The 27257-nt window shown below is 37.4% G+C and overlaps 1 protein-coding gene across 5 annotated transcripts in view; it reads right to left on the bottom strand.

Moving 5' to 3' along the window:
* The window catches only part of LOC135770645 (arf-GAP with Rho-GAP domain, ANK repeat and PH domain-containing protein 1), a 63822-nt gene that overhangs the window by 3432 nt on the left and 33133 nt on the right, over nucleotides 1-27257 (bottom strand). For 4 of the 5 annotated variants that reach the window (XM_065280304.1, XM_065280306.2, XM_065280303.2 and 1 more), the window contains 28 exons: nucleotides 24795-24883; nucleotides 24600-24703; nucleotides 24242-24403; nucleotides 23068-23137; nucleotides 22738-22858; nucleotides 22011-22201; nucleotides 20256-20362; nucleotides 19939-20138; nucleotides 19772-19857; nucleotides 19498-19680; nucleotides 12627-12801; nucleotides 12403-12537; nucleotides 9252-9387; nucleotides 9069-9171; nucleotides 8794-8989; nucleotides 8673-8718; nucleotides 8432-8595; nucleotides 6833-7042; nucleotides 6284-6389; nucleotides 6025-6172; nucleotides 5464-5550; nucleotides 4493-4561; nucleotides 4165-4282; nucleotides 2108-2221; nucleotides 1874-2013; nucleotides 1192-1274; nucleotides 817-876; nucleotides 57-120 (listed from right to left, as the gene is read on the bottom strand). In XM_065280304.1, coding sequence (XP_065136376.1) covers nucleotides 57-120; nucleotides 817-876; nucleotides 1192-1274; nucleotides 1874-2013; nucleotides 2108-2221; nucleotides 4165-4282; nucleotides 4493-4561; nucleotides 5464-5550; nucleotides 6025-6172; nucleotides 6284-6389; nucleotides 6833-7042; nucleotides 8432-8595; nucleotides 8673-8718; nucleotides 8794-8989; nucleotides 9069-9171; nucleotides 9252-9387; nucleotides 12403-12537; nucleotides 12627-12801; nucleotides 19498-19680; nucleotides 19772-19857; nucleotides 19939-20138; nucleotides 20256-20362; nucleotides 22011-22201; nucleotides 22738-22858; nucleotides 23068-23137; nucleotides 24242-24403; nucleotides 24600-24703; nucleotides 24795-24883 — 3467 coding nt within the window. Of the gene's footprint in view, nucleotides 1-56; nucleotides 121-816; nucleotides 877-1191; nucleotides 1275-1314; nucleotides 1573-1873; nucleotides 2014-2107; nucleotides 2222-4164; nucleotides 4283-4492; nucleotides 4562-5463; nucleotides 5551-6024; nucleotides 6173-6283; nucleotides 6390-6832; nucleotides 7043-8431; nucleotides 8596-8672; nucleotides 8719-8793; nucleotides 8990-9068; nucleotides 9172-9251; nucleotides 9388-12402; nucleotides 12538-12626; nucleotides 12802-19497; nucleotides 19681-19771; nucleotides 19858-19938; nucleotides 20139-20255; nucleotides 20363-22010; nucleotides 22202-22737; nucleotides 22859-23067; nucleotides 23138-24241; nucleotides 24404-24599; nucleotides 24704-24794; nucleotides 24884-27257 lie in introns of those variants that run through there. The other variant, XM_065280307.2, reaches the window with a different exon arrangement.

Raw genomic sequence — 27257 nt, 5'->3', positions numbered from 1 at the left:
ATTAATGTTACTGTGTATAAATGATAACAGACTCTTTCTGTCTCTCTCATACAAACCTGTATGCTCATGAACGTAGCGAACCATTCTCTCATCTCAGTCTGTGTGTCACAGCAGAGATACCTGAGAGAGAGAGAAAGATGGGTGAGTTTTAACATTATTTTCTTGTTTATTGAGTAATATGTGACGTTAATAGGCTGTATATCACTTTAGTTACTCTGTTACAAATCTGTAACAAAGCAGCAAAACTGTTTCATTGTATCTGTTGTCTATGCAACTATGTTGCAGTTGAACACAGTAGCAAAATAGTAAATCATGTTAATCGTTAAAGATTTGGGGCAAATATGATGTTATTTTACGTTAAACTATGTGAGTGGCACGACAAAGATTTGAGCAGTTTCCGGAGTAACATCTGACCAAACACTGATCCAAACACTGACATTTGAGGTTGAATGAGTTTATTGCTATTTGAATGTGAATTAGTCTTAAGGTGTTCTGGATGATTTTATTGTGTTGCTATGCAGTCACTAAAGGTTCCCTTTCAAGCGAACTCCACGCCTACAGCGTGACGGCATCTGAGTATGTATATCAAATTCAACCAATGGTTGGGCGTGACGTCGTAGGTGGAAGCCAGAGAGCATAAAAGGACGAAAAGAAACGCCCACTTTATCTGGCATATGCCGAAGCTGGGGGTACAGGTACACTGGAAGTATGGCAAAAGAGACACACACACACACACACACACACACACACACACACACACACACACACACACACACACACACACACACACACACACACATAGTGTATAGCTCTTACCAGTGCTGTCTCTCTTGCTTCTCCTGTTTCTCACTTTCATAGACGACTGTGAGACCCCAACTGCAGACAGACAGAGAGAGAGGTGATTGTACAGGGGTTACACAACTCTACACACAGGAGTTAATTTCAAATTTAACTAAAAAAAAATCAAATTTCTGCTTTTAAACAAAAATAAAAACAAATCTGTTCACAGACATCCGTTGTGTTGACAAACACTGACACCTCTTGGTGAAAAATGACACTGCAGGTATGGAATATTAATATTCTTCATAAAGTCACAAATTATTCCTCCTCTTCAGTATCGATACGAGTACCGAGTTATCACCATAATCATCATCATGAGCTGTTTTCACAACTACATCCTATTAATCTCACCAGGTGGGGGGGCGGAGCTTCTTTTTAATGCCATGATAAACCTTCAGACATTTGATTGACCACTCCCTTTCTGGACGATTACTCTAAAAAGAAAGAGAGAGAGAGAGAGAGAGAGAGAGAGAGAGAGAGAGAGAGAGAGAGAGAGAGAGAGATAATACAACACTCACTCTACACTCATTATTCAGTGCTAAAGGAAAACCACCACCCTTTAACCTACCAACAAATGCACACTACCAGCAATCACACACCCACGCACGCAAAAAAACACACATGCACAAACACACAAATGCACACAAACATGCACGCACACACATACACACGTACGCACACACAATCAGTACTCACACACTGCAGCTATGAAATTTGCAGCTTTTGCAGATTCTGTATAAAAGTTTTCAAGTAAAAATAATAATCAAAACTCAAAACATTCATTCTGTCTGTAACACTGTGATGGGTTTGTCTCACATGTGCAACATTTCCTCCTTCATTTATAATAAAATAGTTTATAACATTATGAAAACATGCAGTAATATCCTCCCAGTCCAAAAATAATCGACTAAAGTTCCAATAATGACTCACAAGCTTACACTTGATAAGATAACATATACTATCCACATCATCATCATCATTATCTATTGTCGGTTGAGTAGTGTTGATGTCATGAGGAGTATGAGAATCTTACCCGCACGTCTTTATAGAGTCTGAGTGAAGTGTTGGTGAGGATGAAGTATCGATCATGAAAACTTCCTGTGCTCAAACCCAATAAATTCCTCTCTTCTTTAAACTTCATCATACCGTGTTTGGACACCTCCACTTTACTGGCTGCGTAACGTACACACACAAAGAGTTAAATGTGCTCTGAAAGTGATTATCATGTTCATCAACACAACTGATACACAAACACACACACTCATACCCAGATAAACCAGCATGGCCTCCATGGAGAAGTATTTTTTAAGCAGCAGGTAACTGTCTGTCCCTAGAGAGTGAACGATGGGCAGAACTTTCTCCTGATAGTGAAGCGGCCGCTCTGAGAGATACAACAAACACAAAATCACATATACAACAATTACACTTCTCATATCAGCCTTATAAATACACTAAATCCTGTCAACTATTAAAAAACATTACTATATATTTCTGTAACTACACTATACACACTTTACTGTAACTACACTTTACCGTAACTTTACTGTATACTTTACTGTAACTATTATGTATACTTTACTGTATCTATATTTTACTGTAACTTTACTGTACTACAATTTACTGTAACTATACTGTAACGTTACTGTAACTATACTTTACTGTAATTACACTTTACTGTAACTATAATTTATAGTACCTATAATTTACTGTAACTATACTTTACTGTAATTACATTTTACTGTAACTCTAATTTATTGTACCTATAATTTACTGTAACTATACTGTATACTTCACTGTAACTTTACTGTATATTTTACTGTAACTTTACTGTAACTGTACTGTAACTATACTGTTTTCTTTACTGTAACTACACTTTACCGTAACTTTACTGTATACTTTACTGTAACTATACTTTACTGTAACTATACTGTATACTTTACTGTATCTATATTTTACTGTAACTTTACTGTAACTATACTGTACATATACTGTTTTCTTTACTGTAACTATACTTTACTGTAACTTTACTGTACTACAATTTACTGTAACTATACTGTAACGTTACTGTAACTATACTTTACTGTAATTACACTTTACTGTAACTATAATTTATAGTACCTATAATTTACTGTAACTATACTTTACTGTAATTACACTTTACTGTAACTCTAATTTATTGTACCTATAATTTACTGTAACTATACTGTATACTTCACTGTAACTTTACTGTATACTTTACTGTAACTTTACTCTAACTATATTGTATACTTTACTGTAACTATACTTTACTCTAACTATACTCTACTCTAACTATACTCTACTGTAACTATACTCTACTGTAACTATACTCTACTGTAAATATACTCTACTGTAACTATACTCTACTGTAACTATACTCTACTGTAACTATACTCTACTGTATACTTTTCTGTAACTATACTGTATACTTTTCTGTAACTATACTGTATACTTTTCTGTAACTATACTGTATACTTAACTGTGTATATACAGTACTGTAACTACACCATATATTGTACTGTAACTATACCGTACAATTTACTGTAACTACTGTATACTTTACTCTAACTATACTGCATACTGTACTTTACTGTAACTATACTGTATACTTTACTGTAACTACTGTACACTTTACAGTAACTATACTGTATACTTTACTGTAACCATACTGTTTACTGTACGGCAACTACACTGTACAGTAACTACACTCTGTACACTGTACGGTACTACACTGTACAGTAACTATACTGTATACTGTAACTACAGTGTCCGATAACTACACTGTGCGGTAGTTATACTGTACACTGTAACTACACTGTAAAACGTACGGTAACTACACTGTACGGTGACTATACTGTAACTTTACTGTATACTTTACTGTAACTAGATTGTACACTGTACTTTACAGTAACTAGACTGTACACTGTACGGTAACTATACTGTATACTGTATGGTAACTATACTGTATACTTTAATGTAACTATTGTACACTTTACTGTAACTACACTGTATACTGTATGGTAACTACACTGTATACTGTATGGTAACTATACTGTATACTTTACTGTAACTATTGTACACTTTACTGTAACTACACTGTATACTGTACAGTAACTATACTGTATACTGTACGGTAACTATACTGTATACTTTACTGTAACTATACTGTATACTGTACTGTAACTACTGTTTACTGTATATACTTTACTGTAACTACACTGTATACTTTAACTATACTGTATACTTTACTGTAACTTTAATGTTTATTGTAAAATAAGATTCAGCTTTTGCGTATTACACCCTCACCTGTTTCTTCTTTGTCATTGACCTCAAAACAGCACCAGTAGTCTTTCTCTTTCACACTGATTTTCCGTCTGTCCAGAATCTCAAAGGTCAGTTCTGCTGCTGTCATTGTGGCAGGAATCTACAGTTCAAAAACACTTCACTTATTAAATAAAGTCAACAACTCATTTATTATGTTATGAAAGACATGACCTGTCTTTCTTTCTGTCTGTCTATATGTTTGTCGTTCTGTCTCTGTATTATACTCACTCTAGTCTAAAATAATATATGTTCTCATAAAGTCAAAGCTTTTTAAAATATTGACACGCTGGTACCAAAGGTCAGCATTCACCTTTACATGCTGTTCAGCCGTCTCTCTCTTCTCCTCCAAGTAAACTGTACAAATAAAGTCACCACTGGCCTACACACACAAACAAACAAACAAACACAGAGAGTTCTCATAATAAATCAGTATAATAATAAAAACATCACTGGATTTTTTCCATAATAGAGCTAAAAAAATTAATTCAATTTAATTCAATTTTATTTATATAGCGCTTTCACAATTGTTTAACTGTTTCAAATCACCTTGACATTAAAAAAGCAGGAGAAAATACTTCACTGAAACAAAAACAAAAAAAGTGATGCAGTGGTCTAATTCAGTGCTTCCCAATCCTTGTCCTTGAGCACCCAAAAAGTTTTAGATGTCTTATTATTATGTAAAACACCTGATTCAACTTATCAGCCTCCATCCAAAATGGTAAACATGTCTCCCTAACAAACTGATGAGTTAAATCAGGTGTGTTAGCACTGCTCTTATTCACACTGATCCAAACACTGACATTTGAGGTTGAATGAGTTTATTGCTGTTTAATGGATGAATGTGAATTAGTCTTAAGGTGTTCTGGATGATTTTATTGTGTTGCTATGCAGTCACTAAAGGTTCCCTTTCAAGCGAACTCCACGCCTACAGCGTGACGGCATCTGAGTATGTATATCAAATTCAACCAATGTTTGGGCGTGACGTCGTAGGTGGAAGCCAGAGAGCATAAAAGGACGAAAAGAAACGCCCACTTTATCTGGCATATGCCGAAGCTGGGGGTACAGGTACGCTGGAAGTATGGCAAAAGAGATGCAGCGTCTCATTCCCTTCTCAGGGAACAGAGGCTACATAAGTTACCCGTGACGTTTACTGACTGTTAAAAGAGCTCACCAATGTTTTTAATGTTATCCATTACAGAGTAAATATGTAGTAAAGTGTTTGAATGATTGACAGCACTGATGTTCAGATCATGAGCATTAATAAGAGTCAAGAACACTCACAGGTCCAGCTTTAGGGTTCAGATTCTCTCGGAGTTTGATGATGTATGTGATCTCATCTAACTGCCTCTTCAGTTGTTGCTCATTGACCTACAACATCAAACTACATCATCATCATCATCATCAGACACAGCAGAGTTGACTGCATTCAGTATATAACCGTCTCTTCTTCAGTACGTTAAACACACACACACACACACACACACACACACACACACACACACACACACACACACACACACACACACACACACACACAGTCTGTGATGCAGCTGTAGTCCACTAGATGGCATCACTGACTGTCTGAACACTTTCAAGATAACTGCTTACTCTTCAACAATCACACTGTATGCATGTGCAAAATTCAGTTTAGAGATTTCTGCACAGTAAACACAATCAAGTTCAATCAAGGAAGTTCAAATCTACTTCTTCTCTGTCTGTTTAAAAATTCAGTTTCTTTGAAACAAGTCACATTATGGAAGTTCATGTTGATCATTATTGCATACAATAGCTGATCTTTTTGTGGCGTGTCAAAAGCCTGTAGACACACATGAAAAAACCTACATCAAATATGGTGACGTAGTGTTGGATGAGATCTTCAATGACGCGCCCGGCGTTGTAGTCCTTCCCATCCGTCTGGAAGAGAGTCGGGCCGAACACGATAGCAAGATTATGAAGATTCATTTGATTGAGATCAGAGAACCGCTGGACACTAAACACACACACAAGGGATCAGAGGTTTTAAAACATGCACATCTGAAAGGAAATCTAACCACAATCCTAAAGAGGAAGCATCTCTGTGAAAGAGGAAGGTTTGACTTACCAGTATAAATGATTCATTAGAGCTCGTAGTGTCGCTTGATTGACTCTCGGCAGGTTACTGAACAGAAGATTATACTGAGATATCCTCATGCTCTCATCTGAAAACCCTACACAAACACAAACATGTATCAGGATGACAATATCATCTACACAACATCACATCATGTGATAACAGGTGTCCAGAGACATTCACAAGATACTTGATTGACATGTGATGTTCCTGAAAGACTTTGGCTGTGTCTGTAAAAGCTCCCTGCACTATTCGAGGGGACAGACATTTGAAGTGGTTTCTGAAAGTATAGTGGATATTATCGAGTGCACCATGATGCACCCCATAATGATGGTACAACCGATGTACACTTCACAGTGAGGCGTGTACCCAATGAACTCCCGCGTCTCAACACAAGATGGCGCCTGCACCGATTATTTTCATTCACTCATTCCAGTGGACTATATTAGTGAAATACTGTAGGGAATAGGGAATGAGGGTATAGGGGGCTTTTTCAGACACAGCTTCAGAGTAAAGTTTGCTTTGTGTTTGTGTGTGTACCTGTAGTGGAAAGCCAGTTGTCTGCTTGCTGTCCAAACAATCCCTCCTCGATATCTCTGAAGAACCTCTTGAGGACGTTGGAAACATCATCCACCTGATGTTCACCTTCTTTCAGCCACACACATCTGGCGTTACGTCTGAATTCCTCCAGCAGGGCGGCGATCCTACTGTTCACCCCGCTCTTACGATAGATTCCTTCTGAGGTCAGACCTGTAAAACACACACACACATATTCACAATGCTAGAAAGATTAACCAGACTTAACACGACATTAAAACAAATCGGAGTGACACAATATTACGGCACAAGAGAAAAATAAAGGCACAATATGTCATTTTTGCCACTAGAAGTCAGCAAACGAAGGGCTTTTTAAAACTGCAAATTCTCTGGATATAACCATAGTTGGAAATAATTTGGCATAATGCAAGTACACGTGAACGTTTCTGGATATTTTAATAAAGAGATCTTACATATTGTGCTTTAAATATACTGTAGTATGTAATAAGGTTGGGACGCAGTGGCAGCCGGTGACTTCTATTTCGAGGGTGCACGATGTGAAGCTCTTCAAAAATTTATTTAGCCTGCTGTGTGTGGGGCTTGTCATTTCAAAATATGTGTCCGGCCCGTCATGTAAACCTATATTCATCACACATGATATCAAAATACGAGCCTACAGCAGACGCTTCGAATGGATTTATTATAAAAGAGATGCTCAAGTTTCCCAGATAGTCATGTATAATCAGAGTTTAGTATTAAGTGTCTTGCAAGTATCTTGTGAACAAGCATCTCTTGTTCGACATGTGTGCAGCAGGCACGTATTATGACATCACACATGATGCACATGGTACACATAATGCAACAAACACATATTTTGAAATGATGAGCAACACATGACACTCCGAACACATATTTTGAGCAATACGTGATTGTCTGAGCTGCACACGCGACTAAGTAATATGATGTGAGAGGGCATGTGAGAGGGCTGTGTGTCATCGTGCACCAAACGACTCAGAATTAAAAAAAAAGACTAAAGGTACATTCACATTGTCGCTCATCATTTTCAAAAGAGGCGTTTCTAAATCATGGTTGTCATAAACCAATGAGTAACGTACACTCCAGTGACTGACGAGAGATGGATGACGTGAACTCCGCCTCTTCGTTCTCACTGGTAGTCGCAACCAAAAGTTCCTGGTAAATTAGAAATTTCTCAACGTTGTCGCATGACTTAACACATCTCATCCAGTCGCCAATGGTCACTGTCGCTCGTGTCACTGGAAGTCGCCAAGCTTCCATTGAAATCAATGAGAAGGCGTCGCTCTGCTACTGCTAATCGCTGCTAGTCTGAATGCAGCTTTAACATTACGATGGGTTCCAGTATTAAGAGAGCGCTTTATTTCAAAACAATCGCATCCTAATGACGAAAGCGCGCCTGGGCTCAGATTGATAAAAGTAAAGTGCATGCTTGAGTACGTGCGGGGGCATATACATTTCTGCGTTTCTGCGTTTTTTTTCCCCGGCCAAAACCAATATAGTGATCTTCGGCTGTCAAAATTTCAGTGCACCCCTATGTAGCATATATTTTGTTATTTTTTGATGTACCGTATTGTGTGGTAAAATGAATACAGCGTTCCACTATGACAGGAATATCTGCTTCTGTCAGCTGCTGGAGGCTCAGCGTGTCTCCAGAACTACCAGCCGCTCTCTGGATCGCTGTCGCCCAGCCATGGAAATCCAGCTTCCTCTCGCCCTCAATGTACAGCGTCCTGCACAGAGACAGTACTGTTAGTCAGACGCCATCTCTCACAAACACCACTTGTTTATCAAACGCAGGCCAGCTCACCTGCCTCTCTCCACCAGAACCAGAACATCGTTGTCTGGCTGAATTGCTGCAGAGATCAAGAACACAAGATGTCAGATTGATTCAAACCTCTCCAGTATCACATCTACAGTATCTCACTCACAGAGCTCCAGAAGCTTTTGCAGGTCGATGGTCTCGTCTCTATTCTGCTGCTCAAGACAGATGTGAAGATTGGAGCCCACCAGACAGAACCAGCCCAGTCTGGACGTCTCCAGGTTGAGTCCATCTTTGTATCGCAGACGACCGATGCGCTGAAAGTCCTTCAGCAGCAGAACTTCAGCGGTCACGGGAATAAACGACTGTGAAGACAAACCGATTTACATCACAGCTGTTTGACACCAGAAGAATCAACCCGAGACGCGACACGTGTCTGCTTACCTTTGCAATGGATTTGACCCACTCGTGTGCAATCTCGGGGTTATCGGTGCCGAACAGATACAAGCGTTCAGAATCAGAGTACAGCTCAAACGTGTGATCATACCTGACAAACAAAGAAACATCGGGATTAAAACCAGATACATTTTATACACTAAACACAACAGGTAAAAATCTGCAGATTACCCATGAGTCTCCGGAGGGTTGACGGCCAGACAGACGATCTCTTTCATCTTCAGACCTCCGTTCGGTGTAGCGTTTTTATCACTTTCATAGTAGCTAAAGTGTCCGTCGTTCAGCACACACCAGCGCCGACTGAACTCTACAGAAACACAAAGAAACAATCACATCAAGAAGAATTAAAGCATTTATAGGGCTGCAACTAACAATTATTTTCATAATCGATTAATCGGGTGCATTTTTTCTTCAATTAAACAACTAATCGGATAAAACCCATTTTTATGGCTGCAAATTTAAGATTTTTTCATAATCGATTAATTGGCCAATTATTATTTTTTCCAATTAAATAACTAATCGGAAAAAAACTTTCTAGGGCTACAACTAAAGATTATTTTCATAATTGTTTAATCTAAATTTTTTTACTAATCGGACGAAACATATTTCTAGGGCTGCAACTAAAGATTATTTTTATAATCGATTAATCTGACGATTTTTTTACTAATCGAACAAAAACACATTTCTAGGGCTTCAACTAAAGATTCTTTTCATAACTGATTAATCTGTTTTTTTACTAATCAGACAAAAACACATTCCAAGGGCTGCAACTAAAGATTATTTTTATTATCGATAATCTGATTTTTTTTACTAATCGGACAAAAACATATTTCTAGGGCTGCAACTAAAGATTATTTTTATAATCGATTAATCTGATTTTTTTACTAATCTGACAAAAACACATTCCTAGGGCTGCAACTAAAGATTATTTTTATAATCGATTAATCTGATTTTTTTACTAATCTGACAAAAACACATTCCTAGGGCTGCAACTAAAGATTATTTTCATAACTGATTAATCTGACGATTTTTTACTAATCGGACAAAAACACATTTCTAGGGCTGCAACTAAAGATTATTTTTATAATCCATTAATCTGACGATTTTTTTTTACTAATCAGACAAAAACACATTCCTAGGGCTGCAACTAAAGATTATTTTTTATAATCGATTAATCTATTTTTTTTTACGAATCGAACACAAACACATTCCTAGGGCTGCAACTAAAGATTATTTTTATAATCGATAATCTGATTTTTTTTACTAATCGGACAAAAACATATTTCTAGGGCTGCAACTAAAGATTATTTTTATAATCGATTAATCTGATTTTTTTACTAATCTGACAAAAACACATTCCTAGGGCTGCAACTAAAGATTATTTTTATAATCGATTAATCTGATTGTTTTACTAATCTGACAAAAACACATTCCTAGGGCTGCAACTAAAGATTATTTTCATAACTGATTAATCTGACGATTTTTTACTAATCGGACAAAAACACATTTCTAGGGCTGCAACTAAAGATTATTTTTATAATCCATTAATCTGACGATTTTTTTTTACTAATCAGATAAAAACACATTCCTAGGGCTGCAACTAAAGATTATTTTTATAATCGATTAATCTATTTTTTTACGAATCGAACACAAACACATTCCTAGGGCTGCAACTAAAGATTATTTTCATAATCGATAATCTGATTTTTTTACTAATCGGACAAAAACATATTTCTAGGGCTCCAACTAAAGATTATTTTTATAATCGATTAATCTGATTTTTTTACTAATCAGACAAAAACACATTCCAAGGGCTGCAACTAAAGATTATTTTTATAATCGATAATCTGATTTTTTTACTAATCGGACAAAAACATATTTCTAGGGCTGCAAGTAAAGATTATTTTTATAATCGATTAATCTGATTTTTTTACTAATCAGACAAAAACACATTCCAAGGGCTGCAACTAAAGATTATTTTTATAATCGATAATCTGATTTTTTTACTAATCGGACAAAAACATATTTCTAGGGCTGCAAGTAAAGATTATATTCATAACCGATTAATCTGGCAATTTTTTTAATTAATTGACTAAAAGGATAAAAACACATTTCTAGGGCTGCAACTAAAGATTATTTTCATAATTGATACATCTGACAATTTTTTTTTACTAAACGGACAAAAACACATTTCTAGGGCTACAACTAAAGATTATTTTCAAAATCGTTTAATCGAGTGCATTTTTTATTAATCGACTAATCAGATAAAAACAGATTTCTATGGCTGCGAACTAAAGATTAAATTCATAACCGATTAATCGGGCAAATTGTTTTTATTAATTGACTAAAAGGAAAAAACACATTTCTAGGGCTGCAACTAAATATTATTTTCATAATTGATACATCTGACGATTTTTTTAATAATCAGACAAAAACACATTTCAAGGGCTGCAACTAAACATTATTTTCATAATCGATTAATCTGGCAATTATTTTTTTCTTTTGAGTACTTGACCAATCGGGTAAAAACATAAATATTACTCAATTAATTTAACACTTGTTTTAGCTAATTAAGGCAATTAATTTGGGTATCCACGTGTAGAAGTGTACTTTAAGTGCAAAAGCCACACACCAGTACAGAGTTTTACTAATATTATCCTTTTAAATTTTGATTTTAAGCCTTAAAAAGTTTTTGGAGCTTTTAAAAATAGTAAAATATCTTTAAATCTGAAAATAGACCAAACAAATTGACATCTTCAGGGATTTGCTGGTGAGAAAATTTTGCCACAGAATAATAAATCTGTTTTAATCTTCAACTTTAGACCTTGATGGGTATTAACATTATCCGTTATTAACGAAATAAATAAGTCATTATGATATGAAAGTGTTATACATGCGTTGTTTCTGTAATAAATACCCTCTTACTTTGAAACAGATGCTTAGTTTGTGGTTTAATACTATTTTATGAAAACCCAAACAATTCAACAAATACAAACTCAGTTATTTAAAAGGTATTAATGAATTAATATTAATGAAATGTCATGTCCGGATTGCAGGGATCTGCTTAACAAAGCCAACTGTATTGCCATTTAAAACCAATTATCCAAAAGCATCCCAATGACTATTCACAGTCCAAATACCAACATCTCTGTCTCGCAGAAAAACATCAACCAGCTGAAACAGTTTAAAAGTAGCCCAATTCAGAACACAACGAAAGGCAGAGGACCTGGCAACGCTGAACAAATTTCATCATCAATTTTTATACATTTGATCAAATAGTTGTTGCAGCCCAAATTAATCCTTCAGAGTTTGAGAGCCTCACCTTCTTTACCCTTCTTCTCTGCGATTGGCCGAGCCATGGAGCCGGTCTTAAAGAGGAATCCATTATGTGTGATGGAGGGTGGGGCCATGTAGTGTACCGTATCGATGGCAACGTCCACCTCTGACCTCGGGAGCTCTGCGGGTCAACGGTCAGTGTGAATGAGCAGAGTGAGCAGGTAGATAAACTGAGGCGGTTGTCATAGTAACTGTCTGAGTGTAATGCACCTGTGTTGCGGTTCTGAGTAAGGAACTCCACCTGCAAGTTCTGCCCGTGATATTGTGCCAGGGCGATGGGGCAGGGCAGGTCCGGATCATCGGTGTCACAGTTCACATCGGCACCACAGAACACCAGAGCCAGCGTCTCACACACATCATTAGACTGAACGTTAATACACAGCGCCTGCAATGATGTCAGAGGACAGAAATCTGTACATGTGTGGAACATGTGTGTGTAATAAGTGATGTCATCAACATATACTGAAGCATATGAAAGAGATCTGATGATAATACACATATGAGTGTGTTTAACTGAAGTGACCCGTGAAGTGCACATACAGTACACAATAAATGTGTGTTCATACCAAACTGATGAAATACACAGTCTGACAGAACGAGAGAGATACACAGTGACAAAATAAGAGAGAGAGAGAAAGAGAGACAGAGAAAGAGAAAGGCAGGCTTGTGCAAAACTACATATTTTCCAAATGGAGTAGACAAAGGTTGTCTGAACAGCGTTCGAGATGTCTTAAAGATACAGTACGCCCATAAAATGATTTCAAACCTGTATGACTTTCTTCTTCTGTGACTAAAATCAACTTTAAGCACTCAGTTATGTAAAGATTAAGCAGTACCAACAAACTGTAAGTATGACTCTATCACAGTGATTTTATTCATTTTACAGTATTACATAAGAAACATTTTTATGCTTGCTTGAGGTGGTTTTTGAACCATTGGATAAGTACGAACAATGGGAGATGGAAACCCATTTGCAGAAGAAATTCTGACATAGCGAACCTTAAAGGTGGTAAAATGCGTGTGGTAGCTGTCACAGGACAAACATGTCGTCACCTAAGACAACGTAGTGACAAAATGTGCTTTCTTGAGCAGTTTGTCCATTTAGTTAGCGTGCACCCCAAAGCGTTTACGCTAGCAGCGACGTATGTTTTCAATTATTTCAAATGTAAGCGCCGTGTTTTAAAAAAAAAAAGCCAGCAGCTGGTGTTTTTTTTCCACGGCGAGCGCCTATGTTCAGATTTTTTGTCAGTGTGCTGAAAGTAGAAAAAGTTAAACTTGAGGAAGAACACTCAGCTTGTCAATGTCACTTTTTATTCGGCTGTCCAATCATAGTGGAGGAGAGGCGGGACAAATATCACAACAAGCAACAGGCAACGACTGATAAACTTTCAACGACTGATAAACAAAACAGAAGTATCAAAGCAACCAAAGCATTCAGCTGAAAAAAGCTGGCAAGTGCCTACAGTCAGCGTCAGCCTGCCGCTTCAGCTGCATTTAAACGATTTGTTGTAAAAACATGACGGCGACTTTCATGTAAGAAGACCTGCGGTGTATTTAGTTAAAAACGTCTCATTCTAAGGTAATAAAAACAATACTTACAGTTCATTATCTAAGGTCTTTATATAGTTATGTAGGTTATATCGCATTTCTGTCAAGAGATCCTTCTAAAAAGTTACACATTGCACCTTTAACAAAATAAAGTAGGCTATTTAACAGGAAGCTAACAAATCTCGGCATGAGCCAGTTTTTGGTGCTGACCCCTGGTTAAGTGTGTAGTTTAAGTACACATACGCTGCGTTTCCATCACCTTGATTTTGTGCACACTTTGAAGTAACACGATAAACTAAAAATTTTGAATAAAAAAACTTAATTCGCTAAAAGTTTTTACGCTCGCTTGAGGTGGTTTTTAACAGGAAGCTAACAAATCTCTGATGATGCAGTGATGCGCAGAGGTGCAAAGTACTCAAGTATTTTACTTTATTAAAGGAATAGTCTACTCATTTTCAATATTAAAATATGTTATTACCTTAACTAAGAACTGTTGAATCATCCCTCTATCATCTGCGTGTGTGCACGTAAGCGCTGCAGCGCGCTGCGACGCTACGATAGCATTTAGCTTAGCCCCATTCATTCAATGCTGCCATTTAGAGATCAAGTTAGAAGTGACCAAACACATCAACGTTTTTCCTATTTAAGACGAGTAGTTATACGAGCAAGTTTGGTGGTACAAAATAAAACGTAGCGCTTTTCTAAGCGGATTTTAAAGAGGAACTATATTTTATGGTGTAATAGCACTTTTGGGAGTACTTCGACTCGCCTGAAAAGTCCGCTCCCCTTCTCACTCTCATAATGGGAGAGGGAGGGTGTTACTGCGCCAAGTCGAAGTACTCCCAAAAGTGCTATTACACCATAAAATATAGTTCCTCTTTTAAATCCGCTTAGAAAAGCGCTATGTTTTATTTTGTACCACCAAACTTGCTCGTATAACTACTCATCTTAAATAGGAAAAACGTTGATGTGTTTGGTCACTTCTAACTTTATCTCTAAATGGTACCATTGAATGAATGGGGCTAAGCTAAATGCTATCGTAGCGTCGCAGCGCGCTCCAGCGCTTATGTGCACACACACAGATGATAGAGGGATGATTCAACAGTTCTTAGTTAAGGTAATAACATAGTTTAATATTGAAAATGAGTAGACTATTCCTTTAAAGTACATTTTTTAAGTATCTGCACTTTATCAGGGTGTTTTTCTTTTACTTTAATACATTTTAAAGCATAATATCAAACTTTTTATTCCACTACATTTCACAATAAATATATTTTAATACTCAGTTACATAAAAAATCTAGTACTTAAGTATTTTACTCAAGTAAACATAAAATTATACATAAGTTAGTACTAGATTTTAAATGTATTTAACTTGATTGTCAAATAAAAAGTATAAAGTTATGCATCAGAATGTACTGAAGTAAAAGACCAGAAAAACACACTGATAAAGTACACATACTTGAAAAAAAAATTCCTTGTAGTTTACACGGCCAGTTTTGTTGCTGACAAAAGTGTGTAGTTTAAGTACACATAAACTGGGTTTCCATCACCTGATTTTAATGCGCACTTTAAAGTAACGCAATAAACTACAAATTTTGAATAAAAAAAACTTCATTCACAAAAAGTTTTTACGCTCTCTTGAGCTGGTTTTTTGACTTATGCGATTAAAAGTAAATGCAAATATGGAAGACGGAAGACGGAAACACATTTTCCGAATAAATTCTGAAACCGGAAGTAAAGTTCAGACCAGATGCGTATTGCGTCACCGCACATGCGTCCGATGAAACCGTCTATATATGGGTCTCGACATCGTCACAATGTCCTTGCCGCACTGCTAGTAAATATATAACTTTACCAATCGTAACTAAATGCAGTCCTGCCTTCATACTAAAGCAACTTGATGGAAACACACCTTATTCACTTTTGTTTGTTTGTCTTTTTTTTTGTGAAGTTTGAACAGATTCGATTCATGTTTGGATGGAAATCCTCTTACTGATGTGAGTAAAGGTTGAGATCATGTCCAGTTTAAGATTAACTGTGCCTTTAAGAATCTCCTGAGAGAGATTTCGGGGGTGATGATGTTTAGACAGCTGAAAATCAACCCTTCGCAATCACAGCACGACATGCACACAGCACCACACACACACACACACACACACACACACACACACACACACACACACACACACACACACACACACACACACACACACACAACAGAAGTAACTTTAGACACGTGTGTTTGTCTGCACAAATCTTAATCTCTATACACACTTACTGTGTGTTGACATATTGTCCATAATGAAGATTTGTGTACACTATGTTTTTGTAAGTGCATACACTGTAAACATTGATGTTATAAACTCTCTCTCTCTCTTTCTCTCTCTCCCTTTCTTTCTCTCTCTCTCACATGTATGTTAGATAAATGTTTTTCTTCTGAATTCCCCTTTTTCTCCTGCAGACCACCCACCTGATATCAACACACACACATGGATCACATCAGATCTGAACTCTGTGTAATTCAGATTTGCAGACTGTTTTAAAAATATTATAAAAGCACATGACACACCCAAATGAGACCCTGTGTGTGTAGTATTTGTGTGTGAATGTTCTGCTATATCATATAAACAAACACACACACAACTTGTGTTAATGTGAGTTTATCTGTGCATTTATAATACACAAACATACAAACACACACAATTCTTAAACTTCTACATGTGCTTTCTTCAATCTAACACAAACAAAAGCATTCATCAAGAATCAACAAGTGTGTGTGACAGAGAGATACACAACGCTATCCATTGAGGAAAGTTAAACTGCTGCTACACAAAGAATGTTGCGAGTCACACAAACACCACAATCATCCCTCTCTCTCTCTCTCCCTCTCTCCTGCTCATTCTCTCCCTCTATTGTTGGGTGGGTCTCTCATTACACTCCTCTGCAGCAATACACACACACACATACACACAAATATACACGAGTAACTGTAAATGTGATGTATGTGGTTTTTAGTCAAACACATACAAATAAGCAACTTGTTGAAACACATCCCCTCTAACTATAAAGAATGACTACACACACACACAAACAAACAAACAAACAGAGATACACACTTTCATACAAACACAAACTAAAATGACTTTGCACGAAAGAAAACATGACACAAGAAAGTATTAACACAATAACAGTGTAACACTCACCCATCTGAATCCAAACACAAGACGCTCAAACTGTGTGTGTGTGCGTCAGTGTGTCTCTGTATGTGTGTGTATGTGACATACTGAACCAGAAAGAGAGTGAGCAAGGGAGGGGTTTGGCTTAGTGTGGGCGGGATTAGAACTCTCATTGCACCACAGCCATTGATGATGTCACAGAGGATGTGGGAGGAGCTCAGGCATAAAATGATCAACAAAACCACATGCACACAGAACAAACCCTCTCGCTCTCTCTCTCTCTTTAAATCAGATCATTTACAGGCTGATGAATTAGTTAATAAAAAATAAAAACCCTCTAGAAAACTATCATAATACAATAAATGTTACTTTTCTGAATATATTCAAACATTTCAATTTGTATTAGAAAAAAATGGAGGACTTTTGTTTACATGTTTCTCCTCCGACATCTGATTCAAAGATTCAAACCCATGATTCTCTCTCTCTCTCTCTCTCTCTCTCTCTCTCTCTCTCTCTCTCTCTCTCTCTCTCTCTCTCTCTCTCTCTCTCTGTAAGTGAATGGTCTCTTTGTCTGTTTTTCTCATCCCACAGACACACAGTGGAATTCTGGGATTGTGCGCGTGTTTGTGTGTGTGTCAGGAAGCAAATCACATCATGCTGTGATTGGTTTTGTGTTTTTTTAGTAAACTGCAGCAAAAACTTCCTCTGTGTGTGTGTGTGTGTGTGTGTGTGTGTGTGTGTGTGTGTGTGTGTGTGTGTGTGTGTGTGTGTGTCAGGGGGTCACATTTGGTAATACAAAATGAATCATCTAATTGAATCTTTGTCACAGTCAGGTGCTAAACACACCGCCATACACTCACACACAGCCACACGCAACACTATTAAATTAATAGGATATTATGAGATTTCAATGGTAAAACACTTCTTTACTAGTCTCCAAGTCTCCCTGTACATTATTACAACACAAATTTCCTAAGCATGCACATAGTCATTTATTTCAAGTTGTACTCATTTTACGTTTTTAAAAAGGAGTTACTATACATTCATCTTCATTACATTATCAGATCGGCGGACAGACGTATTATTAATGACAAACATGCTTTTTCTGAAATCTAAATATTTATGCTTTAAGTACAGCATGTGCAATTTAAAAAAAACAACACCACTCAATTTCGATGCCACTATGCTTATAGAAAGCAATAAAATATAAGTTTTCCTTACTTTACAACTTAATCAGATAAATAACACTGAACATGCTCTTAAGGGGATCGCACACCGGCCGCGCAGCTCAGCGTCGCACCGCGTCGCGTCTAGGACAACTCAGAGGTATTGTAAACCGGAAGTGCACATTAAATAGCGCGAGCTTCGTCAGATAGCGTCTACTTCAAAATTCAAAATATACGTTAGCAGCCAATGTTAAACGTTAATGATTTGGGACAAATATGATGTCATTTAATGTAAAACTATGTGAGTGGCGCGACAGGGATTTAAGCAACTTCCTGAGTCACAGCTGGGCGGCGCGGACAGGCGCCACCTGGCGGCGATGGTGTGCGTATAATCATAGAAAACAATGTGTTCGATTTTTTTAGAATGGCGCGGGGCTGCGCGGCCCTGAGCAGTGTGGCCGGTGTGCGATCCCCTTAAATGTTATAAAACTTTATTTACACCAGTGTCATTACAACAAAATATAGCACACATACTCACTGTAATGTTTTCTATAAATCTCTTATCAAGCACATTTCGTCAGTAAAGCCGGTTCCTTAATTAGTAATAAATCGCCATCAGCTGCTTTCAGATGGAGCGGTATTTACTATACATAGCTGTAGTTCACTGATAAGCAGGAAAGCGGATGAACCGCCTGTGATTATGAATGTGATATTTCCCTGCCTGTCAGTGAACTACGGCTTTGTGTAGTAAATGCCGCACCATCTAAAAGCAGCTGATGATGGCGATTTATTACTAATCAAGGAATCGGCTTTATTGCCAAGATCACACAAGAAGTGTGAATTATCGTGCAGGCCTAACGTACAAATATCCTAAAAATGAATCTTGTGTCACTGATACGCTGCAAACCGGGTAAATTTAGATCATGATTTTGAATGTAAGTCTATGACGCCCTCTGCTGGTTGGGAATACCAAGATGGCCGCTCAAACTCTTCCAGTGGCCTCACGTCTCCCTGTTACTTTAAGTTGTATAATTTAAATCTATCATAAATGTTTAGAGATGCAGCAGTGCGTTAGCAGGATGTCCTAAGAGCGGCCATATGTAGCATTACACTGTCTCCCATTCACAATAACAGATCATGACATCATGTTAATACAGTATTTATAATCATAGATGAAGCTCAGACTCACGTTATTGAGTTCTCTCTGGTTTCCAAACAGCGGGTGATATCTGCGGTATTTCCCTTCACGGTATTTAGCCGTAATGAAGCGGCGTCTCTCTTCACTGCTACTGCTGACCATTAACGCCTCGCTGGGAGGAACATTCGCCGCCCAAAACTCATTGGCTCGCTCGTTTCCCAGCGTGAAAAACAACTGTGGGCCGAGACACGAGGAGAGAGACGTTACTGAGCTTTAAAGAAGAGTTTAAGATCTTAATGATCTACAGGAGAATCACAGAACGTACCTGAATAAGATCTTCAGTCCAAACCTTCTTGTCCATTTTTAAACTCCGTACTTTAGAAACACTCGGACCGAGACCACGATGTTCTCCTGTAACAGAAAAACTGTGGTGCTAAGAAATATTACAATACCATACATATAAAATCACTTTATCACGTTACTGTCTGTTACCTGCACAACGTTTACAGAAGACCACGCCCAGGTTAATAGCTGCCCACTCAGGCTTAGCTGTGCCGCAATCTGCACAGATCTGATTGGCCGGTAATGACCAGATTCGCTCAGCAACTTCGTAATTGGACAACGCTTCTGCAATGGAGTCTCTCATCGCCTCAACCCATTGATCTTTTAACTGCTCAGTATCTGCTACAAAACTATAGACAGATGAAGAGTCACACAGTCAGACAGTTTTCTTGCACATGTTGTTGGTTTCTAATTCACTGCAAAAAACATCTCTATAAAAACCAGAACAGCTGGAGAGATTTTTCAACCTGAATATACGGTAAGGTGTGGTCAAATCGAACGCTCTTCCCGCCACTTCCTTCACATTCCCAACATTCATATCAATAGACGTGATTCCTATTCCCAGACGATAATCCTGCAGACAGACAGACAGATCATCAGTGTTTGTCTTCTCTCAATGGTGTGTTTAATAAGTTAGTGGTTTTGAGTTTTAATTAAGTGGCAATGCAACATTGTGAAAGACAAACACACAAAACCAACCCAGAGAAAACATCATAAACAGAAATGAGATGTTGTTGTCATTCTTAAACACTGGAGAAGTTACGGCCGTAGATCTTCTGGTGTGTGTTCAATCTAATGTATGGCAATGACAAAGCAATGAGGTTTATTCTCCTCATAAAGACGGTTTCAGCAGTAACAACATGAACGACCGGCTTTCGTGGAACAAACGTAACTTCAGTTAAACTCCGCTAAAAATAAATTATAACCACAAAGTCCTTTTAAAGTAGTTTATTTATATAACAACCAAAATAAACAACACCTAGACTACCTAGGAAACCAAAACTATGAGGTATTTGTTTCAAAAAAATAAAAAAAACTGAAACTTGAAGTAAAGTTCGGACCAGAAGCGTATCGCACCGCCAGTGCTTCCAATTGAAACGGTCTATAGTGTACTTCTAAGGGCACCACTTACCTTAACACACCAGATTTACAAAGAGCAATTACACAACTGTATAAAATGTGTTTTTATTCTTTAAGGGGCATCAACCGAGAACCACTGAGCTGTTGTGTTCAGATTAACAATACTGAAAACACAAGTGATTCAAATCTCCTACTGACACACACATTAACCCATTCACACAGAACTTTGGTCCCAAAAAAAATCCGTAAAATTGTCACAATTGAACAAAAACGCATCCTGTAACGATACATTGACACGGGGCGTAAGCGTTAACACTTCCCATTCACTTTTAATGGGTGATCTCATGCGTTGAAGAACTGAATTGTGGATCTGTCAGCTCGGCGTCACTGCCGTTGCTCACGGCAGAAGTTGAACATTTCTCAACTTTTCAAGCGGCAATGCGTGCGTTAGCCAATTAAATCACCATATGCAAATAACCTACGCAGAGCCAGCCAATTACGTTTATGGAATACCGGAGCATGTGCTGTGGCCACTGTGACTGACTGTTGGCCACGCTTCAGACAAGCCTTCCATCAAGCGTTTAAGCTTTCGCCCCGTGTGAATGTACCGTGAATGTTATGGGATGGCTCCCGTAAAGAGGACCTAGTAATATTCCAGTAACATTCACAGAAAGCTTTCTGTGTGGACAAGAGTCAGAAACATTGCCGTAAGGTGGTGCAGTACTGAGGACGCGTGCACCAAGTTATAGTTCAGCTGTTAGACACGGGGATTTAAACACAGATCAAAATTCACAAAGAGAAATGTCGACAAACTGGACTGAAGCAGAGATCATTCACCAGCATGACAGAACAGAGCATCATCCGCTCATTATGATCTTATCAGAAACTAAAATGCACACACGTGGTATCTAAAAAGAGAAATCATGGATAATTAGCAAACTTCAGACGCTGTGGAAAAACAATTCACGTCTTTACGGGATCTTTACAGTATGTGTGTGAACGCACGCACAAATTCCAGAAAATGATTGGAGGCATGAATGAAACAAAAATCAAATCCCAGACGCATTTTCCGTAATCTCTGTGTGAAAAAGGTTTTAAAAACACAAAACATGATCACAAATCAAAAAAACACACATCCTTACCTCAGTGCTCTTATAGAGAAAGACTTTATCAGCACACACAACTGTGTACAGTTTAGAGCGCAGACCACGCAGCTCCAGATAACCTTTCATCTCAGAGGTCACACAGGGGTTAAAGGTCAAATCCATACTCTGCTGTGTGCGAGACGCTCCAACGCAACTCCTTAACACAGTCACCCATTCACTTCTCTCCGCTGACACGCACACATACACACAGGAGTAAAATGTCAACAGTCCATCATTCAACACATCTCTGTGTATTTATGTACATTTTGATAGGTGAGAACCAAAAGGGTGTGAGTGACGTTTTGGGTAAAATGGAGATACAATGAAAACCCCTCGATGAGCTTTTTCTGCTACCAAAAAGACATGAGAGAAACATTTTAATGTATTTTTTTAAAGTTAGGTTTTAGGGTCTTTTTGTGCCTAGTGCCCAGGAAAGTATTGTGTGGAGATTGGGGAACAGGATCGGTATAGGACCCCGAGATGGAACTCAAACTTGGATCGCTATATGTCGCACACAAACCACAGGGCTATTGATGCTGACATGAGTTCATTCATCATCATAAGATTAGCATAAGATCAGATCAAACCATGCTTATTTTTTTGTTCTTGTTAGGCCCCTCTGGTTCTCACCCCTCCATTTGTAACTTGTACATTATGTTTGTTTGTGTGCGTTTAATTATTTATTATAAACACATTTTGATAACACACACACACACACACTCACCATCACTCTCTGCACGAAACAGAAAAGTGCGATTATGCGTCACAACTTCAAACTTCTGGTCACCCACATTGATCACTCCTGTGATGGAGGCCGTTGGTATAATCCTCTTTGAGTAAATGTCCTGCGAACACACACAAATAAACACACACACACAAACTTATGTTTAAGTGTTCAATCAGCTGTCAAAATAAAGCCTGTAGGTTCGTTTTCTATGAAGACCTGACTTATTGCCCTCAGGTGAATTCTTCACATGCCATAATAAGACTCTTACAACAAATGAATCATGATCCTCTGTTTGTGGGTTTAACCAATCAGAATCCAGCTACGCACCTTTTCAGTGTCGAAGTATCTCAGGTATTCAGCATCAAGTTTGACCCAACGCCGCTGGTAGATTAGAGACCTACACACAGATCATAATAAATGTTACAGCGCCCCCTAATGACATCATAAGTACTTTGAAATACACACACTAGGGTTGCAAAATTCCAGGAATTTCCAAGGCTGGAAACTTTCCAACAGGAATTTGAAAAAATGTAGAGTTGACTATAACAGGGAAGTTAAATGTATTTTTTTTTTAAATGCAGCATAAGTGTGTGTAAAACAAGAAGATTTAATGCAATTTCTGCTGAATTTCTTCCCTACACATTCTTCAGTCATGTGCACATGTCGCTTACCGAAAAGACATTAAGGCCACACCCCATGCATGTACTTCCATTCTTACATAACATGCACAAATCATTTCTTTAATCCTATATTCATGTAAAATACATAAATGTGTTTAAAACTTCCTTGTGCTGTGTGTAAGCTAGTGTAAAGACAAATACACTGACCGAGATTACACTTATGTGAGACAATTAAAAAAGTAGTGTCTAAAAATGACCCTCCACCACAGACAAAACACTTACTCCACCCGGAAATAAAAAAAACATATATCACTTAAGTCTTATATGCTTATCAAGCCTGTATTTATTTGATCAAAATCCTTCAGAAGTCATTCATATTAGAATCATTCCTAAAAGATTATTTTAATCAAAGAAAGCCACGGCTTGATCAGACTTCAAAATTTGTATTAACTTGCATGCATGTCTGCTTGTGACCAAACAAAATGTTTTTTTTAAGTTTATATATGATAGAGTTTATATAAATCTCACAAAATGTCCAAATAATTACTATTAATTCCTGTACATTTTATGTTTGGGATGTATTTATTGTATGTATTTTAATATCTATACCTTTTTTGCTTCAATACTCTGTAATCTCTGTTTTAACCTTACAAGCCTAACCAGGGACAGGGGTTGCAAATTAGTCTTGGCTATAAACCTGTATGCATCGCATCTACTTTGTATTTTTATAAAGCATTTGTCTCTGCGAATAAACATTAAATAAATAAACAAATAAATTAATTCCCATAAATTATATATTTCCAAAATTCCCCAGATTAAGTTTCCATGGAAAGTTTGCACCCCTTTGCAATCCTAACACACGCACACACACACGCACACACCCTTGTGGAGGATTCTTGTCCAACCAGCCCATTTTAATGACAGCTATAAGAGTAGAGGCGGGGTCTTCCCGAGGGGGCGGGGCATTGACAAAACCTCTGGTTGGCAGGTAGATGCTGTTCTGAGTAGAAATCGAACCCAAATCATCAATCCATGAACCTCGCCTGAAAAGAGAGAGAGAAAGACAAAGAGAGGAAATGAAAGGTTGTGAAAAAAGGAAGAGTTACATTACAGGACTTGACATTAAGCTTTGTCATGTGCTTATCTGTCATTCACTTAAAAAAGTTACTTAAAATATACATAAATGAATGAATGACACATTTCGCACACGTTATGTTTGAAACGCTGTTATTAACTCACTTTTCTGATATAGATTCATAACAGTCCATCTCATCATCCAGTAACTCGTCATCACTGCAGATACTGTTGTATCGAGGTTTCTCCTTGGGAACCATCAAGGATGTCTATTGGAGGAAACAACTGTCAGTCAAACACAGCGTGTGTCTCTGTTGGACGGTCACAATCAAACAGTCAGATAAAACACATGACACACACCTTATAAGCCATGTCTAAGAGTTTAGCGTCTCTGCTGAGATCGTGGTCCTTATCATCATATTCATCTGAACTGCCCGCTGAATCCAATTCTACAGAGAAAGTTCATTATTAGATTCATCAGTTTTAAAATGCATACGTTATAGGTGAAGACCCCCACATGACTTTTGTGAATGTTACTGTAGCTGTCTGATAACTTTATTTACTGATACTCTGATATAAACCTGATGTGAATATTTCATACGGTCAACAAAAAACAACACCAGTTCAAAAACAGGTCAAACTCAAAACCGATGACATGACAGAAAATCATCCATCATGATGTCGTAAATGTAAAAGCCTCTTACACACTGCAAACTTTCAGTGAAAATCACATTTAAACCATAGCAGAGAGATAACCATAGCAACATTCTTATCATTCACATTACAGCTTTGACTAAAATAATATGACAGCATTATATTATGCAATAAACCTCTATCTTGGTGTTGTGTGTTGTACAAGTTTGTAAGGCGGCTTCACTCAGTGCCATCTTGTTGCCTTGTGTTGCCAGGTCCTCGTCTTTATTGTAGGGATGCACCGATAGGATTTTTTGGGCCGATACCGATTTAAACAGACAACTTCTGGCCGATACCAATGCCGATATTAAACACTTGTATACAATACTATACAGTTGGTCTATTAGCTAGTTTATTTCTACATCAAATTATTTTTACTGAACATGGATTGGATCTAATTAACATTCAACTGACCAATATAATAAGAGGGGCACAAATTAAGCTAAAACAAATATAATAAGACAGCATGACAACCTTCAAAGGTGGTTTTTGCTATTCAGCATTTCTTTTATTAAGAACATTAACTCATTTTTTTACATATAATGGATTTCTTTATGCAGTTAATTAATAAACAATTGGTATCGGCGTTTCTCGTGCTATTGCCGATATGCCGATGGTTTCAAATTTATCAAAAATCGGCCGATAAATATCGGCGGCCGATACATCGGTGCATCACTACTTTATTGTACTTTACATCTTATTGTGGCGCTAAAGCGTTTATGGGTTTTTGCTCACAAAACAACAACGTTTTTGATGTTGTTAGTGTGGTCCCAATATTTTGATCTTTGAGGTAAAGCATTTGGATTTATTTCAGTTTATTATTGGATTTTTCTTTTTTCATGCAAGATCTGGCAACACCAGTAAGCAAATGCTTGTGCCACTGTCAACGACTTTTTCCCCTTGTAGGCATTTATTTTTCAGAAGAGAAACTAGTCATGTCCATGATGCATGTTTAAATCCTTTATCAACAACTAGTTTGGTTATGTACATACTATGCAAAGTTTCTGTAAATTTTGCATTTTGCAGGAGTTAATTTGTTTGTAGAGCAGCGGTTGTCCATCCTGTAAATGACTGTGTGAAATGTGTGTGTACAGAACAGGAATCAGCATTAAAAGGTGACAACCGCATTTATATGCAGTGTATACCAGGCCACAGTTCTGAATGACTCCACATAACACTTCCATTTATGTTCATTTTATTTATTTTAATAAAGTGAACAAATGAGATCACTTCAGATATGAAAAGGGAAAATAATTATAAACCAGAAACAACAGGTTAACATTGAATATTTAACTCTGCTATGTCTCCATATTTTCTCATACATTCAGCTTATTTGTCACGCCTGCAAAACTGCAACAGTTGAATGTTTGAAAAGTCATGACTGAATTCATTTTTTTTAATCTTCTGATGTGAACACTTCCACACAAGGGCTGGGTATCGATTCAGATGTTCCAGATCGATTCGATTTCGATTCACAGGCTATCAAATTAATTCGATTTCGATTATCGGTCCGAATTTTCGATTCCGATTCTTGACTCAGTTTTTATACTCAATTCAACTCAATGAATATCGATTATATAGAATATTTTATTATATTATAGTATATGAGAATATAGACTGAATGAATGACAGTCTCGCCTCTTGCTCCTTGGTAACATCACACAAGGCAAAAAAAAGGGTGACATGTAGTGGAGAAGACTAGTAATTAGATTAACGTTAATCTTACGTTCAGTGTTTGCGGAAAAAAAATGGTAAAAAAATCGATTCATGGCCTGTGAGGATCGATTTTGAATCAACATCAGAAAAAAACCCTGATTAATCAAAAAATCAATTTTTAATAGCGTTGCTATTTCACACCAACATAAATTGTGCCTAAAAATGTATTTATTAATAAATTTCACTGAAGTAGCTGCGATTCCATTTTGAAAAATGCTTACTTCAGCCTACTAGCACTAAAATCACAATCCCACCCTCCATTCAAATCGCCATCCAAAGTCTCACTGCCTCCAAAACACATGAACACGCACAGACCAGAAGCCCATTCATGTTTCATACACAAGTAAGAAAACTTTGCAGTACAAAGTGAATAACACCAAAAACAACCGTTTTAATTCAGAATTAGATTTTTTA

This window comes from Paramisgurnus dabryanus, chromosome 8 (genome assembly GCF_030506205.2).
Source record: "Paramisgurnus dabryanus chromosome 8, PD_genome_1.1, whole genome shotgun sequence".
In the NCBI taxonomy this organism is placed as follows: Eukaryota; Metazoa; Chordata; class Actinopteri; order Cypriniformes; family Cobitidae; genus Paramisgurnus; species Paramisgurnus dabryanus.
The sequence above is the reverse complement of the archived record's forward strand: the minus strand, read 5'-3'. Positions and strand labels throughout refer to the sequence as shown.